Raw genomic sequence first — 12655 nt, 5'->3', positions numbered from 1 at the left:
ATGAAGTATGAATAGTTATTATGGGTTTCCAAGTAATTGCGTTTAGTGGAGGGATGTTATAAGCAATTCTTGATCACTGTGACTGCCTCTAACTTCATACGTTCGCTGTCAGACAGCTGTTAAATGGGTGTGAGGCTACCGCTGTCTTTGCACGTGGGGCTTATCGGCAATGTTGTTAAGGAGGTGTCTGCAAAAGCTACTGTAACCTTGTAGACTATCTACCCTTAGTGGTGAAGAGATTTATCCCTCAAGTGATTCGGAGCAGGAGGCCGGTTTGTAAGGTCCTTTGAAACATGTTTGTGGAGGAACTGGTCTCTCGGGAGATGGCAGGAGAAAGAGCCCCCTGGCAGAGAGGGGCTGTGGGGATGCAGTTAGCCTTTGGGATGGTGGGAATGACGAGACGGGAGTTGGGGAGAGGAGAACACACTGCTGTTACTCACAACCCCCTGTGCTTGTGGGGGAGCGGTGGTCAAAGGCACCTCTAGCTGTTGGGCAGTCTAACCCCTGGTTTGTTGTGGGACTGTCTCCACTCAGGTGTCTTCGTGTTGCATTAGCTAATTCAATAACATTTATTTTCATTTTTATAGATGTTTCCATTTACTTTAGCTGTGAAGCTGAAATAGAGAGAAGTCCTCTAAGTAATGTAACTGTTGGATGGGGAGTGGCTCTGAGAGGGCAAGGACGAGGTGAAAGGAAGATGATCAGGGTACGGGATTATTCAAGTTGTTACGTTTGTTTTGGCTCAGGCTCTTTGACCTTGCTGAGCATCCCACCTAGAACAGTGATTGAGGTTTTTCTCTATCTCATTAAAAATAATTAGAAATTAAAATAATGAAAATCAGCCATCAGAAACCAAATGGGTCTGAGCCATGTAACTGTTCCATGAAGTCTGTTAAATAGATTTTCACTTTGCTCCTGAGGAGACAGGCCCTTTATTTATCTGCCTTTGCCTTGATCATATAATTGTAAAGCAAACGCACTAGTTAGAAGAAACAGTGAAGTTAATGACAGGAACAAAAATGCTTTTCTGGAAGGTTTTAGGAAAGCTTTCATAGATTGTTGTTTTATTTACTAAGTTTTATTTGCTTGATGCCTACTGCCTTTGCTGTAAGGTGCCTGGGGGGAGGGCACTGCTACATCATGATTACATTTACCAGTGCTGCTGCTTAAACATAAAACACATCCTGAAAGCTGTAGATAGGGAAGCTCATTTATGTAGTGCCTTTTCAGCTTTTTCTTAAAGTCTGTTCAATTTAGGATGATTTGACTTCCATGACTACTCCATTATGCCCAGGAATTTCAAGGACAACTTGCTTTTTCATTGAGAAAGCTAGAACAAATAAATGTAGAACAGACAGATTGTGGTTCAGCATGTCACTTCTCCCTGTGCTTTCAGCAGAGCGGAGCTTCCTTCCAGCCTGGAAGGAGTGTGATGGAAAGAAACCATCCTGTTTTAGCAACTGCAGTAGTTTTATTAAAAATTTAATTGTTTGTTAGGTGCATGTCATATTCTGGTAATAATCTGCAGGGTGAAATTGGAATAGGTAAAATATCTGATAGATTTATACCAGGGTGCACAATCAGACATAGGGCACTTTGAAACAAAAGAACAGGAGAGTAAAGGCTTGTGTAAATATTTCCTTTGTAAGTCACCTTTGGTGCTGCAATTATCTATGCTTGTTTATGTTGAGTAAAGCAATCTGTTACTGCTGAAATAATTTCTGTTGAGGGCTATTTAAATAAAACTTGAGGAAAAACTAAGCCCTGTCTCATAATATCACTGAGGAACATTTCATGTAATCCCTTTCATAAGCAAATAAAAGTATGTTTCAAAAATGCTGGAATTGCATTTCTGTGCTGTTCCTGCTATGGAACAGTGTTCTGGGATCTAACTTCTTTGCCAGTCAAAAAAAGTTTGGGCTGGAAACGTACTTTTACTTTTAAATTTTGTGGGCAGCATGCAGCCGTTTCTGCTTTGCACTTGTAGTGTTCTTTGTACTGGTGTTGCTCCTTAATTTAAGTAACTCATTTTTCCTCCTTGATATTTACCCAAGTGTATTTCTAGAGAGCTTTCATTTTCCTAAACTAAATAATTCAACCCTCTGTTATCTTTATAGGATGGACTCTCCATCCTCCTGATGATGGGAATAACCTTTCTGTGCACCTGGCTCAGTCTGAAGAAGTTCTTTTTCATGTATCCAGTATTTCCCACCAGGTCTGGCTGGTGCCTGGTGATATAACATAGTGCTTGAGCTTATGGCTCTTTGAAGTCTTATTCAAGCTGCTGCTTATTGATTATATTTTGCAAGGAAAAAAAAAAAAAATACCCCTCATGTACTTAAAGCATGTTACTTGTCTTTAAGTTTTTTAATTAAAATTATTGTCTCCCATTGAATTGGAAATTTGTGTGAGACTACAATTTTAAATTTATCTGTTCAGTGTATGGTGATGAATGTGAAACTAAATAAGGCTGTGGCATTATTAGGTTTGGTCTTTGAGAAGGGGAGGGAGGGGTGACAGGCCTCTTGAAAAGCAATATGATATTTGGTTAATACTGACATGGTTGAAATTATATGAAATAATCTGTAAACTCTTGTCTATGTAATAAAACTACATGTTTCTTCAGAAATTTTTTATTAGTGCCGTGAGGGTAATCTGTAGCAAGCAAGATTTCTACTACACATCCTGTTTATTTTTTTTCCTGCCCTACCTATAGAAATAGCTTTGGCTATTGCTCTAATCTCTTCTTTTCATTGAAATTTTTCTCATGATAAATTTTATTGCTTCACCGTCTCACACTTGCAGTATATCCTCTGCAAATTGCTGAATTTTACTGTCTAGTCTGCCTTTTCTCTGAGACTCACTATATCCAGATTTCAATGCTGAACATTTGTTTTAAACATACCATACAACTGCTTTGATTATAATTCTGGAATTCTTGATGTGTTTGATGGAAACCAATCCTGTGAAAAGGCTGCTTAACATGTGATTGACTTTTAATTTTGATAATTTGCTTGGTGAAGAATAGAACTAGAAGTTGGCCTGGTTTGGCTGAACTTCTCTTGAACTTGCCTTGAGTATTGTGTCCAGTTTTGGGCACCTCAATACGAGAGAGATCTTGAGGTGCTGGAGTGAGTGCAGAGGAGGGCAACGAAGCTGGTGAAGGAAGGTCCTGGAGAATAAATCCTGTGAGGAGCTATTGAAGGAGCTGGGACTGTTTAGTTTGAGGAGGAGAAGGCTGAGGGGAGACCTCATCACTCTCTACAGCTCCCTGAAAGGACCTTGTACAGAGATTGGTTCTGGTCTCTTCTCACAGGTGATTAGTGACAGAACAAGGGGGAACAGCTTTAAACTGCAACAGGGGAGGTTCAGACTGGACATGAGGAAAAAATGTTTCCCAGAAAGAGTGGTCAGAGAGTGGAATAGGCTGCCCAGGGAAGAGGTGGAGTCACCATCCCTGGGTGTGTTTAAGGGTCGTTTGGATGAGCTGTTGGGGGATATGGTGTAGGGGAGAACTTTGTAGAGTAGGGCTGAGGGTTGGACTCCATGATCCCAAGGGTCTTTTCCAACCTGAATAATTCTATGATTCTAGTCTATGATTCTCATTGAGACATCCAGCAAGGAACATCTTCATGGAAACATAGATGATGGGGGAAAAAGCTTATTCAGTTTTCAGAAAAATCATGATTATTCTTTTGGTAAGGCATATTATCGTGGTTGAACAACCAGCACACATATGCAATTTTTAGAATTAAAAACTGTCCCTGCTTTGGATTTCTTTGTGTCTGTGTGTGTGGTGATCGCTGTTCAATGGTGCATAGCGGGACCATGCACAAAAACAAAGTCTTGGTAGAAGTTTCTACTGCTGAGCTTTGTTGCCCTAACAAAGAGCTTGTTGAAGGGTCATTCAGTTAGCCAAAACCCGAACTTCTAGGAAATTATAACATGTGTCTGTGGAAAATGTTATGTCACTTATGGTCCTGTTATTTTGATAACATCCAGTGAAAAAAATAAGAGCAGGAAAAAAAAAAAAATCTTTATTTCACGTAAATGTGCAAACATTGCTTATCTTCCCACATGATATGCTCGTAGGAAACTACAGTGAAATGAAAGGTGTAGTTTTTCAGATTATGTTTGCTCCATTAATGCCTTCAAAACAAAAAGCTTTAAAGTTATCAACAGTAAATATTCAATTTTTGTGTACCACACTAGAGCATATAAGAATAAAAGGGATAAGTCCAGAAAATTTCTCATTAATAATTTTATTTAGACTGCTTAGTATAGCAAACCAAGTGGGTTTGTGAAACTCTGCAAGCAGTGTCACCAATGAAAGGAAGGAGAGCGAGTGGGTACCCACACAAGTTCTCTGTATTTTACCTTCAGAGAAAGGTTTGCCTGTCTTTTTTTATTAAAAAAAAGTCATTACAGTGTGACTGTATTATCATTAGTATTAATTCAGGCATTGTTCAGGCTGTTCAACATGTTAAATATTAACAGCCTCAAGGAATGCTGTGCTCTCAGTCCTTACCCTGGTGTTCAGAAGTTTGGTCTTGCGGTTTAATTCATCAGCTGAATAGCAAAGCTGTTGCTAGAGGAAATTACTGTGCCACAGAGATGTCCTTTATAGAGGCTTCACCTCAATGGAGATCTGAATAAACGCATCCTTGTTTTGATCTTCCTTCGTAGGTCTTGTCTGTGCTGGAGTAATTATAGTCTGTAATTAGCTGTAGCGCAATTCTTTTGAAGTTGATGAATGTGTAATTTTTTACCGTAAGCTGGGAAATAACATTTTACCTCCGCTTGCTCTTGTGTTTAATTTACAGATGATTTTCTGTTGGGATTCTTGTGTGAGGTGTTCAGACCTCTCAAAAAAACCTCAGTGATACTCCAACATTTCTTTCCTTAGCTAGAAATGAATTAGAAGCGGTCATTTCTTACATAATGGGGTGTAGCCATCCATGAAGCTGGGGCCATGTCAGGAGGATCAGAGGAGCATCTAAATGTCCTTAAAAATGTGGACTGCAATCTCATATAGAGTTCTCCATGGTGAAATGGCAAGGAGAATGGTTGTGTCTTACCACGCTCTTTCAGTGGTACTGTGAGGCTCTTTGAAAATGAAAAGCGCTTCTTAACTTTTGTTTCAGCATGCTTCTAAGGAGGTAATACTTTTGTTTAATGTAGAAAACTAAATTGTTCACAAAGCGTAGTCATCACATGTAGTATACATGCTTTTATATATTTTAAGACTACACTTATGCATTTGCTAGCTCTGCATGTACTGCTTTATATCTCTGAACCTATCTTTTGAGTAAACCAACCAAATCTTACTTATTTTCTTTCGTTATTCTGCTCTGCTTCCATTGATGACTCTAAACTTTTGACTCCAGACTGGCAATATGAGGGTAAGATGGCAAAATGTAACTTCCTGAACATTGCTCGTCTGTTTTTAATTTTTATTTTCCTTATTAAAATTCTGTTCACTCTCTTTAATTAGATCCTTTTGTTGCAATTAAATTCAAATTATGTTTGTTTCTGTTGTGAAGCTTTAATTACGATTTATACCTTTTAATCATTCCTCTGTTATTTCTTTGGGTTAAATTACCATCATATTATCTGTGTCCTGAAGGACGACTACTTCACTGAGATCCCTGGTGGTATCTCTAGAGCAAGACACGAACAGGTTTATAGTGTAGCCATCAAACTGTATTGTGGTGGTATGTGACAACGATCCGGGGTCTGTGTGTGTGTATGTTCATGATGTGGAAAAGAAGGCTCACGTAAGCGATAACAGAACAAACCTGATTAAGTTTTGCTGTTTAGGTGTTGTAAATATGGATCAGCATCTGAGATGTTAAATCCTTTGTCATCAGACTCTTTAAAAATCTTTATAAAGCTTTATAAAGATTATCTGAGTAAGGGATAAGCAAACAGCTCAGATTTTGATCTGTGAGTGTAGCTTAGCTAACAGTTGTAGCTTATACATATGTAATATTTAAGTGAATATTTGTCTTCAGTATGCCGAATGTGCTGACTTGTTTTAAACAACAGCAACAAACCCTTCAAGATCCTTCTTCTGGAATTAGAAATAACTTCTCTTTTCATCTTTATAGATTGCAAATTGGCCAGAACAGGTCCTCCAGCCACAATAGTTCCTATTGATGAAGAGAGTCGGAACGGTGAGTGCCTCTCGGTTCCCCGCGACACCCCCTGGGTTCCCCCATATTAGCTGATCGAGGTGTAGAGGTACACGGGGGGAATGGCGTGTCCGGCTGAGCAGTGGGGCCCCAGTCTTTCAGCTTTGAGGACTGGTCTGTGAAAACCTCTTAATGGGGGTTGGGGGTGGAAAGGTGACAGTGATCCAAAATGCTGAGTGGTGTCGTTTCTTCCTGAACGTTATACATTTTGATGGCTTTGGTCTTTGACTCCAGATAGCTCTTGTGAATACGCATTTAGTTTTAACTAGTATTTAGACCTCAGTTATTTGTAATACAACAGTAGTTTAACTCCCTTGGTGCTAATATATCAGCTTATTTTTACTGCCTGACTTCTTATGAACGTTCATCTTTCAGTATGATATTACCAGAGGATAAAGTTCTGGTCAGTCTTTGTTTTTTGTTTTTGGTATGGTTAGGTAAAGCTGAAACCTTTCTCCGAAGCTTGATAGGACTGTTAACGTTGCTGTCTTCTGGGTTTCACATGCAAGTTTTAGAAGGTCACTTGTTGGTTCAGTCTAAGTTTAATAACATGAGTTTTTGGACGCCTCTGAAATGGCAGAAATTGCTTGCATGTAGTCATGGAAACTTCAGAAGAAAATGTCTGTCTTTTTTTATTCTCCTGTCGAATCATACATTTCTTGAATTGTTGATCTGTAGTCTCAGCACTGCATTTATGCAGCATACTCTAATGTGGTTTACCCTGTTAGCATCAGTGCTTTGTACAGGTGGCTGTTACTCCTAATATGAAGTCACTAATCTTTTCTGATTTTTAATTTGTGATTTTTTTTTTGTTAACCTCGTAAACTAGGCATAGTTGTGTGCTGCATGTTGTTATGTTTTATCGTATATGGGTGCTTGAAATGGTGAACAAAGTCCAGGTCGTGCTGGTGGAACCTCTCTGCTGTTATCGTTGGGGGAACTGCTGCTGTTGGAGTTACTCAAGGTCAGACGGATAAAAGTATGCAGGTTTTACTGGTAAGAGAACCAAAAAACCAATTGTTAATACACCTGTGTGGTAGTTGGTACTGGAGTGGCTTTTAAAAACAGGCTGTTTTCTTCCTCATGTGCTGATTTTTCTTGCAATCATGTCTGCTGAAAAAATGATGATTGGTCTCAGGAAAATGAAATTCCCCTGGTAATCGTGTTCACATGCTGAGCAGGACTCTCTTTTCTGTTTGTTTTGGTTATGGTAATGCAGCCTGAGTGCTATAAAAGTAACTTATACAGTGCAATATTAATTTAAGTAGAAAACTGTATTATGCTTATATCAAATGAAAAAAAAAAAAAGTCTTATTTATCTTTCAGAGTGTTTAAATGGCATGTGATCAAAACATCCATGATAGGATTTACTCTTTAATAGCAGAACTTCTGTGTGTAATCTGTGCTGCAATATTAGTCAACTATCATTAAAATAGTTTGGTACATATGGCACCTAAATAGTTCAAGGGTCCAGAATCAATACTGTGCTTTTTTTGATATCTTTTTATAATGTATGTGTGCTATAGAAGGAGTCTTGGGATTTGACGCTTATGAAATAATTGTATCTGTATCGCCTTGTTGGGAAGGCGTCAAGTATTCTTGATTATACATAGGTAGTACTGGCATGTTTTATAGTATTTTACTTTTATGTGTTAGCAGCACTCAAGTTACTTATCTGGAGAAGGTGGTGGGAACAACAGCCAAAACGAAGGCTAGATGCTGGCCACGTAGTCATTTGAAATACAAACAAAAATTTAGAGAAACAGAAAGCTTGCAGCTCTCTAATTGAAAGGCATAATAAGCTTCATTTCTCAGATTTTTCAATGCTTCATTCAGTGTTTGCTAAAAACTAGAAAGTTAAAATTTCTGTTTGAATGTAACTGGTCCTGCAAGAAAGATGGTTGAGCATGGTGGGGAGAGGTGTGAATTTTGCTAAAAGCTTTGCATGTGTCTGAAATGATTTAATTTATCTATTTTGCTATGAATTCTCATGAACCATTAACTCCCCATTAAAGAAGTCAAATTGGAAGCAGAAACTTCAATTCGCATTGTAGTTAATGGAAGAGACACACTTCATGTGCAAGTCACAATATGTATTAAGTAAATGGATCTCCTGGGACGCCAGCTCTTGAGTTGAAATGTCCTTAAACCTTGCGCTGTCTTTGTTGAAGTGGTGGTAAGTCGTATCCTCCCCACCACCGTGTGTGACTGAAGCTAATGAAGGTTAAATCTCAGTACAGAGTAGAGGCTCAGCGGTTGAGTCAATGCTGCTACTTGTGTACTTAAATAATTATTTTCCATTGTCTTGCTTAAACTGAATGTAGATTTTTTTAAAATAGAAAAATAGGCATGGCAAAGGATGAGGAGCAGCTGCCAGCAGATTTTGTTCTCCATCTCCGTGTGTGTGCCCTTCCATAGGTCTTCAGGTTCAGGGCAAATGCTTTAGCTTACTAGAGTCAAATTTGGATCCATGCCGAATGATGGGTACTCTTGGAACTGAATGTGTGTAAGTACCACACACCTTTGTGCAGGCATACACACACAAACAGATATATCAGGGAATTAGAAGACTAACTGATCAGGCAACACTTTGTTACTTCGATGCTTCCTGCATGCAACTGCACCCATCTTTTTTTTTTCTTTCTTTTTTTTCTTTCTTTTTTTTTCTTTCTTTTTTTCTTTTTTTTTCTTTCTTTTCTTTTTTCTTTCTTTCTCTGTTCTTTCTCTGTTCTTTCTCTGTTCTTTCTCTGTTCTCTGTTCTTTTTTTTCTTTTGTTGTCATGTTCATATGCTCACACAAGATGTTTATAAGTAGTATCTGACTATGCCATCAGTGTGGCAAAATATTAATATTATTAGTTATGTTCTTTTAATATGCTGGTGATTTGGTTCTAGGCAAGCTGCTGTTGTATCCTGATGAGTACACTTCCATTTGTGTGATGCTTTGTTTTGGCTACGGTATCGCTTTGTGCCGTTGGCCAATTTCCTTAAATATTTTATGCTACAACTGGAAATGACTAGTGAAAGAAGCAGACTGGGAGCTGATTCATCACCAGATGGGCCTCAGTTAAGATTTACACAATGATCCCTGTTACATTCAATAGAAATGGTTTGGCACCAGAGCTCATCTCTTGTAGCCTTTCATCCTTCCTATGTGTTAGAAGATGGATCTGTATAAACGGGAGGGGTTTATAAACAAGTCAAAAAACAGCTTTGCCACCAAAAAAACCCTTTGTAAAAATCTTGAGAAGGGAACAGGATATAAAGAGAAATAAGGAAGGTCAGCTGAAGCAGTGTGTTGTGATAAGAAGATGTTTTAATACTGTTTTTTGATACATTGGGAGCTTTAGTATGAGGATTGGATGTTGTGTTGTAGAGCATGTAGCTGAAAGTAAAAAATCATGGATGTAGATGCCAGGATCAACAGGGTGAGTGTATTTACTCTGTGTGTGAATTAGTTCATCAAAAATTATTTCAAATCATGTCTCAAAATTGGCATTACATAGTTGTTAAAAGTGATATTGAATCTGTAGTGATAGACATTTGGATGATATGCAGATTATACATTGCACAACATTTCCAGTGACCAAATAAAATTTGCGTTGGAATTGCCAATAGATGCAGAGAAATCTGCCTATTTTTATTCTAATATATACAAATATGTCTCTAGATCACTTAAAGTATGAAATCTAATGAGGTTATTTTATTTCTTTGCACTGCACTGCAGCTTTCAAAGGTCTGTTGTTGATGTTGGGCTGTCTCTTCTAAGGTTTTAGAGTGAAGATCTCAAACCAATAACTGAGTTAACACCTCTGTGACATTTAATTTCATCTGGTACACATATTCATCACATTCTGGCAACTGAATAAACAGAAAATCTTGCTTTTTAGAAGTATATCTTTAGCTTTTAAGCATACCAAGTTCAATCATTTCTAATTCACAAGAAGTCTGGAGACCAGAAAATGAAAATATTTTACAAAATAACTCTTTCATAGTTTTCATAGTCAGACACATAGTTGCCATGCCTGACTTTTAAAGATCTCCGTGAGAGGTCAGCATAGATTTAGGATTTGCCAGTTTCTCACCACTGGAATGTGACACTTTATGTCAAGTAATTTAGGTACAATAGCATGTTATATTATAGTTGTGTTCCTGTGAAGAATTCTAGAAGGGGTGAACTTTACGTTTCTTAAGGTACAAATGAATTATTTTTTCATTTTTGCTTTATTTAATTGAATGGGTGATGGTAATTGATCATATTAAGAGAAAAATTTAATTCTTCTAGATGTACATGGGTTTTTATAAAGACGGTTATTTTCACCCATCAATTTTTTTTCATTACTGAATTTGAGACTTGGTTTTAACTTATTTTAAAGACTGAATAAATGAGACTTATTCATACTTCAGACTTTTTCATTGCAACTGTACCCCAGGTTTTTGGGGACCTTCATGTAGAGCTGCCTGTGATTTTTTTTTTTTTTTTTTCCCCCCTCCCCCAGAAGATGAACATACTGAAATGCTAAAAGGCTTTGAATCTTTGAAAAGGGTTTTTAATGGAAAGTAGACTATTGGGAAATTACTTCTAAAAGAGTCAAAATTGAAATCTGCTAGATATGTCTGATTAAAATAGAGTTTGGAACAAAACACAGAGGTTGGGGTGAGGGAGCAAGCAAGCTGCGGCGTTGCAGGCTTCTTGGCAGGATGTTGGGTGACCTCGCGTACAACAGGGGGGCACAGACAGAATAGATGTACCTCTGCTTGATATTTGCCTTTGTGTGTTTTATTTCAAGATAGCTACAAAGTTAATAGAATACAGGCAAGTACTCTTCAGATTTTAACAGATACTTGTTTGGGATATAAGCTGTATATGTGGCTAATAGGCAGTATGCTAGCCAGGTGTCAACAGAGAGATCTGTGTAACTCTAAAAGATCTACCCCAGTGGGAAGAGGAGTATGAACTGCTGTCTTGGTAATGCATTCATAACAAAAACTCTGTAGCTATGAATATTTTTGTTTGAAAATTTTGATTGTGCTCTTGCCTATCCTAGGTAAATCAGTAAATGCTGTGCTTTTGATTGTATTTTTCTTTTTTTTATCCCCCCCCCCCCCCCCCCCCCCCCTTACGATGGTATAGAGTGCTATTGAATAGCTGGACTGTCTCCCTAAATTACATGATCTCTCTCTCCTCTCAATACATAAATCTCAATGCTTATTGGGGGTGTTTGGTATTTATGCAAACACAGGTAAGTGCGGGAATGAGCTTTCATGGCTATAGGTGGGTTTGGTATTATTTTTATATCTTTTCATCTTCCTGCTATCTTAGCAGCAATCTTTTGTCAGCCTGACTTCCTGGGGAGGCAGATGATGTCTGATCACTCCACAAATCCCCATCAATAACTCCCTGCAGTGAGGGATTAAGTGGGAAATAGGGCACAAATATATAGGAAACTAGGCTGTGGTTTTTTTTTTTTTTCCCCGCTGCTATTGCACCAATTTATTTTCAGTTTAATTGTATGTAATGCTGGAAGAATGGACCTGATTATTAAGGCACATTGACAATGTCACTGCAAATTTCTGTGCTGTACCAAACTATTTTAGCTTGTTTTTCAGGGGCAATTGATAGTGATTGAGGAAAATGTCTCTAGAGGCACAAAATCTGTAGCCTCTCTTCTGAGATAGGCTTAAGTGTACGAGTGCATTTCCTATGGACTGTGTGTGATGGTTTCTGAACAGCCATTACTTAATAAAATTTTCAGTGACTACCGGTGTGGGCTGGAATTGAACTAATGAGCTTTAAAGATTAAGGGTCCTGCTATCCGTCTCCTGTGTGGATCCGTATGCTGATTCCAGTCTGGCTGCCTTAAGACATTTTGGCTAAGGGGAGAAATTGCCTTAGTAAAATACAATTTCTGAGTTGGAAAGTTGCTGTGGTCTGTGTCCAACCACTGTATTGACAATAGCATTTCTTAAGAGTTGCAGCGCTATGGTCTTTTCCTACTTTTCTCTTTTGTTTCAGAAAAAGAGTGAATTCAGAAAAAGAGTGAATTCAGAAAAAGAGAAGGTGCTTCAGCATCTTAATTTCTTCAAATACATCTGTCCTACAAAAATGATATCTGATATTATTGCTGTTTTGAAATCCTTTCATCTGAGAATTTTTTGGTTTTGCAGTTGAATTTTGAATGTGCCATAAAGGTTATGTAATTGGTTTAAAATGCCATTTAACAGGTTTTTTTTAAATGTTCAGAAGTCCACTTCAAGGCCACTCAAGGTCTTTGGGTTATTGAAACCCAGTGTGGTTTTTCAACAGATATTCAGATTTAATTGTGGGAAGTGTTGTGTTATTTCCCATCCTAAGAGTTGCTGAGTTCTAATTAGTGGAACGAAAACCTGCAGCAATTAATCTTGGTGTTTGGCCCTGTAAAGGCTTAGCAGGGAGAGCAGGCTGAAATGAGATGTGTCAAA

General features: G+C 38.0%; 1 protein-coding gene across 1 annotated transcript in view; it reads left to right on the top strand.

The window, feature by feature from the left end:
- The window catches only part of PCDH15 (protocadherin related 15), a 460117-nt gene that overhangs the window by 90821 nt on the left and 356641 nt on the right, over positions 1 to 12655 (top strand). The window contains exons 3-4 of the mRNA XM_074874163.1: positions 5388 to 5402; positions 6111 to 6176. Coding sequence (XP_074730264.1) covers positions 5388 to 5402; positions 6111 to 6176 — 81 coding nt within the window. The remainder of the gene's footprint in view (positions 1 to 5387; positions 5403 to 6110; positions 6177 to 12655) is intronic.

The sequence above is a fragment of the Strix uralensis genome, chromosome 7, assembly GCF_047716275.1.
Source record: "Strix uralensis isolate ZFMK-TIS-50842 chromosome 7, bStrUra1, whole genome shotgun sequence".
NCBI lineage: Eukaryota > Metazoa > Chordata > Aves > Strigiformes > Strigidae > Strix > Strix uralensis.
The sequence above is the reverse complement of the archived record's forward strand: the minus strand, read 5'-3'. Positions and strand labels throughout refer to the sequence as shown.